The 16,599-nt window shown below is 39.4% G+C and overlaps 1 protein-coding gene across 1 annotated transcript in view; it reads left to right on the top strand.

Moving 5' to 3' along the window:
• Window positions 1-11,830: 11,830 nt before the first annotated feature.
• The window catches only part of adgrb3 (adhesion G protein-coupled receptor B3), a gene marked incomplete at both ends in the record, with an annotated part of 105,112 nt that continues 100,343 nt past the window's right edge, over window positions 11,831-16,599 (top strand). Inside the window, one exon of the mRNA XM_079248922.1 lies at window positions 11,831-12,584. Coding sequence (XP_079105048.1) covers window positions 11,831-12,584 — 754 coding nt within the window. The remainder of the gene's footprint in view (window positions 12,585-16,599) is intronic.

The following is a 16,599-nucleotide window of genomic DNA, read 5'->3' as shown; positions in this document are numbered from 1 at the left end:
TTCTTTTAGCTGTGGCACCAGTCTTGAAATTTTTAGCATACAACAAATAACATGAGCCGGTCTATTTTGTTTTGGCCATTGTGTTTGTTTTGCTTTCTCCAATTTGTAAGAGGATACTTTAATGCCTTTTCCTGCCGGTTAAAATGCAGCTAATCAATTCTTCCAAGAAAGCGTCGCAAAATGGTGTATGTTTATAAACGTGTCTGTGTATTATTGAAACTCATCGCACTGGAAAAATAGACGACAAATAAGTAGCTTAAGTTCAGAAATGAAATGACTTCATGAACTGCCATGAGACTGTGTTGGTCAGACATTTATTTAATCATCTGATAACTGAACTGGAACATTGAAAATGAAAGAGCAAATGACAGAATATGTTCACTGAACCACACAGTGGTCACAGTATTTTCAATTAATGATCCACAAATATGCATTGATAACAGGATCCTAAACAAGAAAATAATTGTAAAAAAAATAAAAATCTCCAACTGAGATTCAGAAGATCTGATGCTGAAGAAAAGAAAAGTTGCACCTCACCTTCCTGCAGTCAGAAGCCTGAACAGACTGGATTTGGTTGGTTTCACTGTGGGTTGAATGAAACAAGATTGTACACAGGCTACATGAATTATGTCATTGCATTTGAGTATGTTAATCCAATCTGAGGTGTTGAGCCTTAAATAATCTCACATTGTTAATTAAAACAATAAAACACATGCCATTGTTGCAAATGTAGCATTTCCTGTCGACAGCAAATTGTGGGATGCTGGAAAACTTTATCAGTTCTTTTCAGCGATTACGGAAGAATTTCATTCTCCACTGTCTGCCAGAGAGGCTAATTATTTTATCATAGAAATTTTAATTAGCTGTATCTCACAGTTGTTCAAGGAGCAACAAAAGCTAGATAGAGCCAATAGTCTGTACGAAGCTTTACACTTCAGATAGAGGTGAACAAAGAAGATATGAGCTGTACAAGATGACTGAGGAAACGGTGCATAAGATGGTCTGCAATGCACTTACTGCAGCTTTTGGGAAAGTCAGTATTAATGCAGAAGCGATCTCAAAAGGCAGTCAGTGGTTATAGTAATGCTTGAGCTGTAAAAAACTCACCAAGGTCTCATTTCTACCTGCAGAACCCCGAGTGAAAAGATGACTGAAATTAAAGCTTTGTGCAAATGACCTGATAAGAGTAACGTCTTGGATCTTCATTCTATTTGAGTAGGGCAGATATGTGGGGGTTAAAATTGAAGCGGGCAGAGATAGATCACTGCCTTGTGATTGATAAGTGAGACTACAATCTATAGAAGACAATGGAGTCACCAGCATATAACCCCAATGACTGGATTATGGGGTTAATGCACATTTGTCTCCATTATTAATGACTTAGCAGCTCTCATCAAGGCATCTCCAAGATTGCTAGTTTTTTTTCTATGCCACCCCCTCAGTTGCTCACCACATAGACTAAAATAAATTATAGACAGGAAATTAAAATGTGGTGGGTGATTTGTCGAAAAGATAGTTTGTTATTATGCACATTCAGAATTGATAATTGCCGAGGTGACCCATGATCTCTTTGATTAACAAGGACATGTTTCTCAGTCAGTACCGCAGAGGGGATATTTCCACACTCCTTTGTCAGCATGATTTCACTGCCTTTGTGTATGGAATAAATCACCATGATGCACCATCCATCATCCCTGTTATCCCTGTTTTACACACTAAACCTATATGGTACAGTATTAAACATAGTGATAATTATTTTTCAACATTCTGCTTAAACAAATTCTGAAAAACAGGAGAAGTCATGAGTTGTTTTTCCCCTCTGTCTGTTTAGGTAAAGAATGCAAATCAATAAATAGGAACCTATAGGTTTAAGTCCAACCAAGCTGTTAAAGATGAGTTTTTCGTGTCAAAAATACTTGTTGATGCACATTATAAGGGCAGCAGTGGCTCACGGTGCGGGTGAGAGGGGTGGGGGTGTTCTGTGGGAGTCGAGGGTCTGTCTGTTTGGAACCACATTCAAAAGAAAAGGATAAAGACCCTAAGGATTCATGCTGTGCACAGTGTCTCAGAAAAAAAAAAAAAAAACTGAACAGGAACACTGTTGGGGAAAATACCTTGATTTAAAATTCATTTCTAAACCGAGGGATGGAAAAGGCAAATAAGTGTGTGAGTGGAATCTAAAGCAGAGCTGCATGCACCACATTGGCACTGCGTGTGGCCACACATGCATGACAAGGTGTAAGAGTTTTCCTATTTTTCCCTGAATGATATATTCCAGTTATAGGAACCGTGTCTGCTGAAGCTTACTGGTATGTTGGCCCAATAAAGCTGCGTAGCAAGAATCAGCAAAGCTCAAAAATATTTTTCCCCTCACATTTGATTCCTACACCTAGATCTATCTTTGCAAATTATGCCGTTTTCACACATACGCGCATTAAAAATCAAAGTGAGTGTATTAATATTTATACTGAGCCATTTGGTAAACAAGTAACTCTGTGGCTATGAGATTTGGTCTGCTTTGGTGGATAGCAGCATCTTGCACATAAAAGGAAAACTCAGAAAATAAATTCCTCTGAGCTGACAGCTGAAAAAACCTGGGAAGGAACTACTGAAAGATGCGGATTAAAAAAAAATAGTAAACATCTAATTATTATTCTACAATCTTGATGACTGATTATATCTTTGTGACCACTTGAGAAAGCAGCCACGGATGATACTGCTCTTTATATGTCAGAGTGAATGACTAAATTGGAGAATGTTTTAAGAAAAATGCCATTTATTGTCATCTGAACATGAAGGCATACTTTTTTCTTTTTTTTTTTTTTTTAACAATAAATGCCTCAAAAATGTTCTAAATGGGCCAAATCTTTACAGTACCAGTGTGTGCACATAAAAATTATGGCCAATGACACTATTACAGTCCCCTGAACCAATCCATTATCCTCCAGCCATCCCATTATATAAAAGCTGCGAGACTGCAGTTTCCAAAGTAAAAAGTATGTTGGTAAATGTCTGGGTTTGCACCTGTTTTCATAATTGTGCCCAGGTAGCTGGAGTGTATTGATTTTTGAAGAACAGAGATTGGGATTATTTCAACTCATGCTTCTTCCAGATAGAAGTCAAACCACTGGAGGAGGCACCAGCAGCTTCCCTCTAATTGTGAACACTACTGCTGAAGTACCTAGACTCATCTTGCAGCCTCATCCTCTTTTACACTTCATATTGTTGGAAGACTGTCATGGAAAAAAATCATTTTACACTATTAATCAAACAACACACAGATCTATGTCTGAAAATCAACACTGCAATATAGCGCTGTAAGTTTACTGGGGATTTGCAACTGTATCTAATTGCATTGAGTAATAATATCTCTCACAAGGAGCTAATGTGGTTGTTTAAAACAGATAAATAAAGAAAATAACAATAATTGTAATGTGGAGTTTTGGAGAAGATTCAGATTTGAGAAGGAGGAAAACAGACCCCCTGAGCCTGTTAGAGACTTTCATTATTGCGTATTAAGTTGATGCATTGCTGTGAAAATCAGTTCAACTGTGTGCAAAGTCAGAAATGTAAAAGAATGGCTGAATAAATTAATTGAAAAGGTAATTGGGCAGATCCTCCACTGCTGCTAAAAGTCACAGAGCAGATTTTGGAGCTCTACTTTTTGTAATCGTTTGTAAAGTTTTGCATAATTCTAAAGCTAAAGCAGCAAATGGTAGCGTCCTTTGTAAATAATTAATGATATGCTGGTATACATTACAAAACATTAAGCTATCTTATGTCTTTTGTAATTTATAGTATATTCAATAAAAATGAATAACTGCAGAAGCACCGTAAAGTAATAAAACACTGGCAGCATGGATGCCAGTAATTAACAATTATTTTACAGTGGAGTGCAGTCTTTCAGATAAACCAACACTAAGGTAAAACTGCAAGCTTGTTCTCCACTGTACTCATACGGGAGCTGTATCTCTTTAATTTCTTTTGCCCATCAGTGGTATTAGTCATTAGTGTCACACTCGAGCATTTAAGGCAAGTCTAAGGCTTATTAATCCTTTAGTGTCTTCTGCCTGACAACAAGGAGCAGCCAGGCTAAAAGGCAGCAGAGTCACTGCTGTGAAAAGATGAGATCATATCGCCCTTATGAAGCATTTTTAAACTGTTAGTTAACTGACTTTTAGATTTCCTAGATTATTGTGAAGATACCGCAGGGTCAGAAGCACAGTCACATTGAGACTGGAAACGCCATATGAGTTAGACCTTGGCTGAATGTCTCAAAGCAAAGACGTTTCAAGACTCAGTTCTTACTGCAGCGGGTATCAAAGTGCACTATGCCACAGCACCACACGGTTCATCTCATTAATCACGCAAGGTTGTTCAAAAATGGATCTGGAAGAGCATGCCACTGCAAATAAGGTGGTGCAGAGTTTGAGAAGATGTTTCAGATCCGTTTTCACTTTTAGAATAAAGAAACGTTTTATACATGGTTAATGTTTTGTGGGGAAACGTTTCAAACAAATTCAAAATTTGATGGGCATTAAAAGCTGAGAAGCATTTTTTTTGTCATTATAAAACAAGAGAATAAGAGATAATAGAGTGCATCCATGTTTGAAACCCAGTAACTAATTTTGTGTCACAAAAAAGTAAATACGAGTGGAACCATTTGCACTATTCCCCATGTTTAAATGGAATAAAAACATAGTCTTTTCCCCTAAACAAATGCTCATCTAGTATTTAGTTTTTTAGATTCAAATTGCTCTGCTGGCTAGAAAAAAAGAGAAGTTGTAAAAAATGTATTATGATATTGACTAGTAAGGATCATGGAGTCAAAAAAGCTCATATTCCACACATTGGAAGTCACTTTGATACATTGACTGCATGGGTAGTATAACCTAAAGAGTCTCAACTATGCATCTTTTTGACAAGCATTGATTATCTCATACAGTTAACATACATTTCCCTTTGCTCCCACTTGAAGTGTTTATGATTGCCAAACAAGAAGACGTGCAAGAACTGCCCTCAGCACTTAACCTCATCTAGACTACGGCACTCTGCAATTTCTGCAACAGTTTCTAATTAAATATCAAGAAAAATGGGAAAACAGCCCTTGAAGGGGAGCAAGGAAAGCACTCACACTTTAATTTGTTAATAGAGTGGTACATCATTACTATAATGATTGCATCGAACCATAAGACTCAAGCCTGTATACGCTTATAGTCACATTCAGTTGACATGAATCATGCAGCACATTATTGAAACCATGAATACATAAAGCAAATAGTTTGAGAGTGTTGAGTTTGTCACGTATGAATTTGTGGATGCATCCAGTCTCACAATATGTCTAGATATGTTCACAAGTCTCACTGGCACTAACATGTCTGTGAAAGTACTCATCTATTCATATCCCAGGATGGGTTACTGCTTCTTTATTTAATCATGTTGCTCTAAATATGATGAGGTCTGGGAGTTCTTCCTGTGAGATTGTTTCTCACATGAAGATGTAAGACAAAGGATCTCTTTTACAGGCTTATAAGGAACATTAAATAAGACTAACTGTCTACATCTATGCCAACTGCTTGCTAAGGCTGTACAGAGAACAGCGGGGGAGGATTGAAATGTCATTCATTTGGAAGATATTTGGGAATAAACTGGAGTTTTTGGGCATTTAGAAATTTTGAATAGTCACATAACTTGGCACAAAAGAATCAAAGATGCACGAAATGGTTTATAAATCAAAGAGAATTTCATGACCCTGCATCCAATAATGAGCTCTTCTTTTTTTCAAAAGTACCAACTTTGTGGTGGCATGAGGAGAATTATCGACAGCTGTATTGTGATTAAAGCTAGCAGCTGATGGAATGTTGATGTTCTGATGTTTTCCACTGTTTCATTCAATAAATTTTAAGTTTCTAGCACTGGATGAAAAGTCAGCCATTTATCAGCCATTTGAATTTAACCTCTGTAGTCCATCAATATGCTCCATCGATATGTGCCCCTAAATTCCATGGCTGTCCACCCACAGCTAAAACACTTCCTGTCACATTACAGCTTAGAATCAAAGCATTTGAAGCACATTTTGTATATAATTTAAATATATTTTAGTTTGTTTGTTTTTTTAAAATATAACACTAAATTATGTACTAAGTAGTTTAACGTAAAATGTAGAATTGTAATTCTTTAGTAAAAAGATCAAAATGACATACAAATAAGCTGCTCTGAAAGCACCTAAGCTGATTTAGAAAGTTATTCTAATACTTTTTTTTAAGATTTAAATATTGCACACTGACTGAAGTCGGGGAGCTGAAAATAAGAGTGAAAAATAAGGAAAATAAGGAAAATTCATCCTCTGGAAACCATGACTGTATGTTCCACTTTTCAGGACCATCATCCAGGAGTAGTTTGGAATTTGCATTTTGAACCAAAGTAGTACTGATAAATGGCTTGTTAAGATTGCCAACGTGGACCCACTTTGCTTTTCTGGTAAATGACAGAAAAGGGACATTTTTGGCATTAAATCTCCTTAAGCCTAACTGTCAGCTACATGCAAATCATAGCTGGGAACTAACATCATCTCTGTGAGACAATATGGGAGAGAAAAACGTAGCAAAAAAGGAAGAAAGAAACAACCAAATCCTCCAACATCCAACTGTTCAAGAAATATAGAACTTCTGTAATGATAAATGATGTAAAAACTTCTTCCACAACAGCACAGTGGGATTACACAATCCAAGACCTCAAGAAAAATACCCAACAGACATGTTCATTTTTTGGTTTACCATTAAATCATTCCACTGAGCTTCCTATAGAGAGGAGTCCATTATCACTGTGCACAGCCAAATGTAACATATGGACGTCCAACTGGTATCAGAAAATTTGAACAAAATTCCCTCTGTCTGGAAGATTTCCCCTATATTACTGTTTATGAATGATTTATGTGTCTGTGTTGCAGGCTCTGACTTAGAAAAAGCTATCCTAAATACATGTTTTTCAGTGGGGTTGATCTATCTTAAACATTCTTAAATCACTCATATTGTACTGATGGATAATGGCCGGTTTGCATCAATAAAGCAACGTTTATCACATGGTCAATAGACTGACATTTATCACAGGGTATTTTGTTATGGACATGAACGCTGTAAAACAGCCATTATATCAAACAGATGTACTATCCAGCAGTCACACACATGCTTGAATGCAGGCTCAGTCACACAAACATACACACAAACAGAGGCAGGTGATAATAGGGCTATTCTTTATGCGGGGGTCATGAATAATTCAAAATCCATGCGCTCTAACACATTCTTGAGTTGACAGAGTAATATGACAGATTCTTCAACTGATGAGAAATATCACAAATGTTTTGGAGAATCAAGCAGCAAGTGTGCTGTTCTTGAGCTCTAACCTTGTGCAATTATCACAATATTTCAGAAAATCTTCATGAATATGTATGTTTATTAATACGCAGTGTAGTTACAGTCCCAGTTATTCAATCTGTTGCAGCCAAAATGCACCGTTATCCATTTCACTGCAAATAATGGGTATCTCAGTTTGTTCTTGAAGCTGCTGATTCGCTCACTTTCATCATAAAATCATTGCAACTGATATCAAAATACCACATTGTCTCTGTAATTGCACACTGGAGCGTGCCATTCCTCTCTTTGTCTGGCATCCTAGTTGTGCAATTATTTTTTTACTCGGTTTTGACTACATGGCACCACACTTCCTGATGAATTCATCTTCTCTTCTGATTGCAAAATGACCGCACATGCGGGGTGCCATTTGGACCCTGAGAACGTCCTTGCAGAGGAGATTGATGGCAGCGTTCCTGAAGCTTGGCAATTGGCCTCCCCAGGAGTCAGCGGAGAGATACTTATTGTGTTTTCATTGTTCAATAAGGCTTTGCATGAATTTCTTCCACCTCTAAGCTTCCTCAGCCAAAAGCCTCCCTAAACGTCAAAGTCTTCATTGTGACTGGGGGGAAAATGAGCTGGCCTGAGGTCACCCCTGGATGTTCCACCGACTGCCCAGGAAGCCTGGAATCAGAACGCTTCCAATTTGCAATGACATGGAAACTAACTGCGCTGAAAAACTCCAATCTCCTTTTTAAGTTTGGCAGCATACGAAGAATGCTGCAAACGCTGCATGCTACAGGATGGTGGGGGCATAAACAAGTTCTTTCAAATCATCGCAGCTCTGTGGCTGGTACTCTCTGAGTGGTTCTGGAGCATTTGTTGGTAAGCCTGGCACACAAACACTTCAGACTGAAACTTCCTGGAAATAAATAAATAAACAAACAAGCTCTTCATACAGCATCTGCTCAGATGGAACCCATTCAGTCAAGGCCTGAAAGAGACGGCCAAGCTAATGAGAGTTAACTGTTCACAGCAAAATGATTAGAGCAGCTGACCCAGCCCTCCAAGAAAACTGAAAGAAAACTAGTTACAGAGGTATATAGGCTAAGAAATATAAAGTATCCTTTCTTAAGAGAAAAAAGCTTGCAAAATTTCAATAACAGAGCTCCAAGATATAATTATTTCATTGTAAAATGTGAAGATTGTAGCTTGACAATTCTGTATTGGATGCTTTATTTGTGCCTGATAAAGAACACCCACCTATGAGCACACACCATTCCATAATCCTCAATGAAAAGGCAATCTGATCAGCAGGTTATTCAGATGACTGAAACTCCCTATCCCCATGTCCATTACAGTTCCATTCTTCCCAAGAATTCAGTCAATAGGCAAAGAAGGCTTTTGGAAAGCAATAGTGCATTGTCAACGACAAACTGGTGGAGCCCGGAGCTTTGCATTGGGTTTAATAGACTGTTGATTGTTGAATGAATCCCACTCAGAAAATCAGGGCAAGGCATGTGGGGAGGGAAGGGAAAAAAAAGGGAAGAAAATCTCAGAGAAGTTGCTCCCATGGCTACACACACACATGCGTTCCCCCGTGGACGGGCGTCTGAAAAGATGCTGAGAGAAAAACTGCAGGGTTGCACCTGGAAAGAGCGCGGCAACTAAGAGCAACTTTCAAAAGACAGCACAAGTTTGCCCAATATGTTCATCCAGCAGCAGCAGCAGCAGCAGCAGCGTGAAGACGGCGGACAGGAGGACGTGCAGCGTGCACACAGTCCAAATAACGGCTGTCACCCATCAGCAGATCAGGAGAAAACAAACAAACATGCAAACACTTTTTGCCAGATTTTGGTCCTACTGATGGAGCTCGTCTGTGGTTCTTATGATCATGTTATGCTCATGCACTCCCCTGCCCTGAAAAAAAATAAAATAAAAAAAATAAAATAAAAAAAATGGGATTACAACAAAAGTCCATAAAAATATTCCTGCTTGGAGTACGCTGCAGCTGCAAAGCGCAGCGTTGTCTGAGAGGGTCCAGTTCAGGGGGGAAACCCTTTTGACTTGAATTAAGAGGAGGCTGTATTAGACAGAAAGAAAGAAAAAAAAAAGAAAAAAGGGGAGGAGGATGGCAGGGAAGAAAGTGGTGGTGGTGCCAGACGCAGCGGCAGTAAGAAGCGTACGTACGTGCTTTATCTTAGCGGCTGAGTGTGACGTGATATTGCAGCCTGCTCCTGGAGCTCTGCAAGCACCAAGCAAAGCGCGTCTATTTCTCTCTGTGTTGTAACTTACAAGCCCCCAACACCTCACATCCACCCACTACGGATCTTTTTTTTCTCTCTCTCCCTTCTTTCTTCACTCCCCCCCTGCCTATTTCCAGACAAGAGGGGGTAACGCGACTTCCAGGAGAAATCAGTGGGAAACAGAGACGTGGAGTCTGCCAATTTCATTTATGGTAATACTGTAAGAATTGCTCGGTTTTCACCACTCCAAGAATTTCTTCTCCCTCTCTGTCTCTCTTGCTCTTTTTTTTTCCCTTCTCCTGTCTGTGGCTCTTCCTCGGTGGCTGTCGTGTGTTGTTGCGCTCCGTTCTGATGGGAAAAACCCAGAAGGAGAAGACGGTGGGGGAAATGAGCGGACACACCGGAGTGTAACGCATTTTTTATTTCCATCCATTGAAGCATCTTGTTGCGCCGGACTTCTATTGTGGAGAATGGGGACTATTGATTCACTGGAGGGCTGCAGAATTTATATATAAAGGATGTGGTCAATGTTGGGAAAATAGCCATAGCTTCCGCAGTGTAAGGTAAGGTGTCTTTTATTCTTATTGTCGTTATTATTATCATCATTATCACGATTATTATCAGTGATGCAAATCTTTAGAAGCGAACGAAAAGCCAATTTTCATGTGTCATCTCTCAGTTAAAGTTTAGCCTTCTCTTGGTAAATATTTGCTCAGTCTATTCATCACGAAGGCTTTGGCGCGTTGATCCGCTCGCATTAGTCTGGGATGCTTAACAGATGATTTTTAAGAGCTGATATCTCTCTTAAGAGGCAAAAATCACTTTAAAGTGCCGAGGGTTGAACTGACACTGCATGAGATGTAGCCCCCCCATACGTGCCTCTATATTCAGATTTCCTCTCGAGCTCTTGGAAGCGCAGCAATAATAATAAAAAAAAAAATAAAATAAAAAAAAAAAAATCAGGTTCTCTTGAGCGATTTCTCGTCTCCAGAATACTGATTTTTTTTTTTGGTCTAGCCCTGGTCGTGAATCTTGCGGAAAGGTTGTGGGATCATATGGATTTACATATCGCTGCAAAAGCTGATCTAACTGCTTCCACAAATCCTCACATGACACATATTTATCCCAGTCTGGTGTGACGGGCAGCTTTTCACCATTCAAAGAAGAAGTTGGAGACCAAAAACGTGTTTATTCACTGAAAACTGCTCTCTACAGCCTACTTTGGATTTGGACGCCTACACACACACACACACACACACACACACACACACACACACACACACATACACAAACACACAGTTTGACACACGCGCACACACGTGCGCGTTCTGCTGTGACACTGCTCACAGCTGCATTGCCTGTAGGATTAAAGCAATCAGGACATCGTATTGCATTCTCTCCCTCTCCCTCTCTCTCTCTCTCCATCTCCCCTCTTTCTTTCAAAACACGAGCACAGTTAGAGGCACGCGCGCGCGCGCACGGGCGCAAACGCACACAGACACACACGCTCAAACACTAGCTCTTTATCAAATTGCATTATCAAATATGTCAAGTCTTGGATTTTGGTTAACAGGCAGGGTCGTGCAGCGAACTTAAAGCGCGCACGAGGACAGCATCCAAAGTGACCATATGTGGAGCGCGCAGAAATACGTTTTAACGTGTAAATTGTCCCCCCCCCCTCCCCCCTATATTATCCCACTGTCCTGTTAAGAAGCAGCCTAAATCATAAGAGCACAGCTTGATTTGAAAAGATCCTGGCGACTGCGTAAAATGAACCCCGCATCCCACAACTCGACAGGGCTGCGCCGACTTGCACGCCAAAAAAAATCCACTGTTTGTCTCTCTGATGTCAGATATTCTAAGTAGCTACATCTGACTATCTCTTGGGATTGTGCCATTCTAAATATGACCCAATTGATAATGTCTAAATGACTCACATTATTGCGCCCACCTCCCCTCAATAAAATAAATAAATTAGTAGGTCCAGGATCAGCCACAAGGTGGCAATGTTTGCACAAAGTATAGTGAGAAAGTAGGCAGGATGGGGCCACAAAAGACATGTTGCGGAGGTTAATGTGTCTCCCACCCCTTTTCCAGTGCAGAACTTTGTAGGAACCATGTGAAGCATATCAGTCATATCTGATAGTGATAACCTACCGTGCTTCTCATGTGCTTTGCTGCAACATTCCTTTGCATAATCATCTCCATCTCTCCTTGCAGGCCAAATGACATAGGATGAAGGCTGTTCGAAACCTGTTGATTTATATATTTTCCACCTATCTTCTGGTTATGTTTGGATTAACTGGTGCCCAAGATTATTGGTGTTCCACTCTGGTCAAGGGGGTCATTTATGGATCATATTCGGTGACTGAAATGTTTCCCAAGAACTACACAAACTGTACATGGACACTGGAGAACCCAGACCCAACCAAATACAGCATCTACCTTAAGCTATACAAGCGAGACCTGAGCTGCTCTGAATATTCTCTGCTTGCTTATCAGTTTGATCATTACTCACATGAGAAGATTAATGAATTACTGAAAGTGAATGAGTCTATAGTGTATCTCTGTGATTCAAAGAACAACTACGTATTTTTGCTGTATGACAAGAATTTTGCTCAACTGCGGAGAGTTTTCCCATATGATTATAACGGATTGACGCCACAGAAGCTGGATGAGGAGGAGAAGTCTATTGTGGAGTTCTTGGTGTTTAATAAGGCAAGCCCTAGCCAGTTTGGGTGTCAAGTGCTTTGTACATGGCTGGAAAACTGCCTGAAACTAGAGAAAGGGACGGTGGAAACGTGTGGGATCGTCTACACCAAATGCACATGTCCTCAGCATTTAGGCGATGGAGAATCAGAGAGCATGCTCATGCTCAACAATGTGGTTTTACCTTTAAATCCACAAACGGAGGGTTGCCTGTCACCTCAACTACAAGCCGGGCAGATCTGCAATCTGAGTGCGGAAGTGAAGCGACCCCCTAAAGAAGGTGAGTATCCTGTCATCTTCCTTGTTTTTGCTGAACTAGTTGTAGATTTAATGAACTTTAGTGTCTGCATAGATAAAATAGTCAACATGTCAATGAAATGTGCACGCCTGTCACTCCTTCCTCTGCCCTAAATGCATGTTTGAAGTGTGATGGCCCATGAAACAAAGAGCACACATAGATATGTGGACCGCAGTTGGCTCAGAAACGTGTCAACTTCAGGAACAAAGCTGCCAGAGGAGTTGGGTGTAGTAAAGACCACACCAGCACAAAGTAAACCACCCAAAGGGGGGGTCTCTCATTTGGTTGGACGGAATTCAAAATGCACTATCATTGCTGTGAATTTAAAATGGCTGTTTTTGTGCACATCAGCACAGAGTTAAAATGGCTGCAAATATCCAAAGGATAGTTTTGTGTGCGTGTTTATACATTTATGTCAATGTCATCCATACAAAGACCAGCAATGGATATATGGACACATATTTTACTTTTAACTGGCATTTATGCCATACAATTGGCTCACACTGTTTAAACAAAGAAAACATTAAAAAAAAAAAAAGAGATGTAATTCTTCAGTACTGCAAAAAATCCATAGTCAAACATGCTTAAGTAATTTGACCAATGATTTGAAGTAATTTCAGAGCAGTAATTGAACAATGCAGTGTTGCCATAGAGCAATGCAACGTCTTTTTGCTGTATGTTGGAAATGAGCAATAATTACATGTCAAAGGCTAACAGAAGGGAATTGTGGGAACTGTAGACTGTTGAAATTCACACATGCACTAAGGCACAAACAAAACAAGATTATATCCGCAAACACTCATATGAAGACAACTAAACAAACAGTCAACAAAAAACCTGTTTGATAAGGATCATGAGTGTGCATTAGCGCTACCATTTAGCAGGGGAAGATTTTATAGTGTATGTGATATTTTCTTGTTTTTTCTTTGTTTTTTCTTTTTTTTTTAAAGTACTGAGAAAGCCCCTCTAGATTAGTTTGTGTTTATAAGATAGAAGAGGAGTTTGATGCATATTTCAATGAGGTGGGGCACATTTACCGTGAGACACAAAGGAGGGGCATTCATCACAGTACACTGAACCGAAAATAAAGAGTCAAGCTTTTATATTTCGGGTGGAAAATCATCGTTAGCAGGAAAATTATGGCGTTTACAGAAACAGAAGCCTGGATAGCAGATTGTAGTTTTCTAATAAAAAAGAACAGGTGAATATTGATCCATACGGTTCAGCGGTTTAGTTTTGCTGCCATAACTTGAATTACATTTTAACCATAGGCATGTTTTCTTTAAATGCGCTAAGTCAGATTTTATTATGGAGAAATATTACATTGTAATACTACTTGTAGTAGTACTACTCCAGCTCCACATTTTCACATGAAGCATCAGGGTTGGATGAATCCATTCTGAGTACCATTCACCTTCATCACCACTGGAGCCCCTTAAGCAATAGCGCATGCAATATTTGATGCAAATTACCTTTACAATTGAGCCTGCAATATGTTAGTGTGTACAGTAACAGCAAGTGTGACTCAGCTGTCCATTCTGTCAGATAATTTCATCCTTTGGTGAATTTCATATCCATATCAAAAATACCACAAGCAGTATGCTTACTTTCACAGAAAATGCTCTGCACCAAAATAACATTTCATTTTTTTTCCCTATCAGCATGTTAATAACAGCTTAAGAGCACAGCTTATTTTTTTTTTCTCCTCTCAAAAGATTTTCTACCAGCTTCTATTTATAGGGTAGGTTGATGGGAGGTTTTAATAAATCCGTTTTCATCTGGATAACGGGGAGATCACCACTGGGTTTAAAAGAGCACTGTGTTTCCTGTGGCATCATGGTGACAGAGTGGGTGTTTCTGATGAAGAGTAAAGCATTACAAACAGTCGACAAGAGCTCCATTTGATAAAAATCGCACGTCTTTGATCTGCTCAGTTCCTGCAAGAGCATGGCTTTGGAGCACATCAAAGAAGAGCAGGGCTGGAGGTTGTACACTCCAACCACACCACTGAGCATCGCTCTGCGTAGACTCTGCGTAGACTCTGCGTAGACTGGGGGGGGCGAGATGCTGAAGGGTTAAAGCTTTTAACTATTTAAGGTGATTATTCAGACAGAAGACAGGCTGCATTGCTTGATATTGTGGTATTTTGAAAACCACAGTGACACAATAAAATCCAGATGTACTACTTGGATGACTCATTTATGCAGTTTTATTTATACCTCGGTCTCCCATTTCATGAATAAAAAGTTGTAAGAGGAGGCAGCACAGTGGCACAGTGGCACTCACAGCAAGGCAGATTAACTTCTCCATTTCTGTTTTTTTTTACTTGGGTGTTCTCTGTTTGTGTGGGTTCCCTCCCACGTCCCTCACAATCAAAATCAAGCAGGCTGATGACTCTTAGCTGCTCAGAGGTGAATGAGTAACTGCCTGCTTTCTCTGATGTTTTTAAAAAAAATTTTTTTATTCCCTCCTTCATTTCAACTTGGCGAATGCTCAGACTGACCGGCTTTGTCTCAATATTTCAGAGTTAATTAGTATAAAGTAAAAGCTAACCACAGAATCGTTTTCAGATTTTCCATCGTGACACAAATTATCACAAGAGCATAAAGAGACATACAGTGAGAGTGGGGAGACCTTTCTGACTTTAGCTCTAGGGAAAAAAAAAAAAAAAAAGCATATTTTTTTCAAGGATTGTCTTGTTTTGCAACTGAATTCATGTCATCTGACCTTGCCTAAGGAAAAGATGTCTGACTCTATCTCATTTGGTTAGAATTCGCCAGTTTTTAAGGATTGGGGTCAAGGAGTGTCATTGTCTGAAAAAACGTGCAGTGTCGCGTGTCCTCCACGGTGTTCACTTTTAATAAAGACTTAAAAAGTGACAGTCGTGATTGGTCGAGATTGGTGATGTCAAATCCTAATGGAACCAAGAACTGTGAGAGTTTTGATTTTTGACATATATATATATATATACTCCTGAATTATTATTACAAGGGAATTATTTTAAAAAGAAAAGGGCAAACTAAGTATTCTCATCCAAACATTACTCTGAGTGTCAGAAATAAATGCACCCAACTGTACTTGTTTAGATTAAATAATAAGCCAAAGCACAAAAACGAAAAAGAAAAAGAATGACAAACACAACAGCGACTGAAAGCTGCTTTCTGGAGCTGGGGGTTTATAATTAGTTTCAAACTGGATGATGCAACAAAAGAAGTGAAACTTGCAAAATATTCAGATGAATATTTTATGAGTGGGTCTTTGTTAGTACAATAAGTAGGCTAAAAATGACTCTGACATCCGCCTAAAGACCTTATTCTCTCATATTTCTTAAGAGAAAAACTTCATGTTCACTCTTTGTAAAACACATATATAAAATAAAATCAATTATTTATTTGGGAATTTCTAGTTCTCATTTGCCAAAGGAAATGTAAGCCAACCAGTGGTGAATCAATAGAGAGACTTTTCTGAGAAAACACTGAGAAGTCATGCAGATGCTCATTTGATCATTATAGTTTCTGACCATAGAGGCAATGTGCCATGTGAAAAATGACAATAGGGTTTATTGGCAAATGAAATGTGTGTGAAGCGTTATGATGCACTGTCACCCGCCAAAGTCCTGAGCACTGCAGCAGCTCAGCCTCGCCGCCTCACATAGTGAGGCCTTTTATTCACTTTGGATCTCAGTCAAGTCACTCAGTAGTCACACTGCATTATGCTCAGCCCCATTGTTCAGTACACTTAGAGGCCATTTTAGTTCCAATTCAGTGAAGGAGAGAGCTCAGATCAGCAGCCCTGAATCTGTTTTGTCTGAGACATGTATTATTTGTCATTAGTTGTGGTGAATGCCTGGAATATTCCTTGTCCTAATTCCACCTTAAAATCCTCAATTACTGCACCTTTCATGAACATTTAGCTGCAGTGTAAACAGTGTGTTTACAGGTTCCTTTACTGTCCTGAGCTTGCTGCACTCAGATAGAACTGCTCAGAAAAGTTGTTG

This window comes from Telmatherina bonti (assembly GCF_933228915.1).
Source record: "Telmatherina bonti genome assembly, chromosome: 11".
Classification (NCBI taxonomy): Eukaryota; Metazoa; Chordata; class Actinopteri; order Atheriniformes; family Telmatherinidae; genus Telmatherina; species Telmatherina bonti.
The sequence above is the reverse complement of the archived record's forward strand: the minus strand, read 5'-3'. Positions and strand labels throughout refer to the sequence as shown.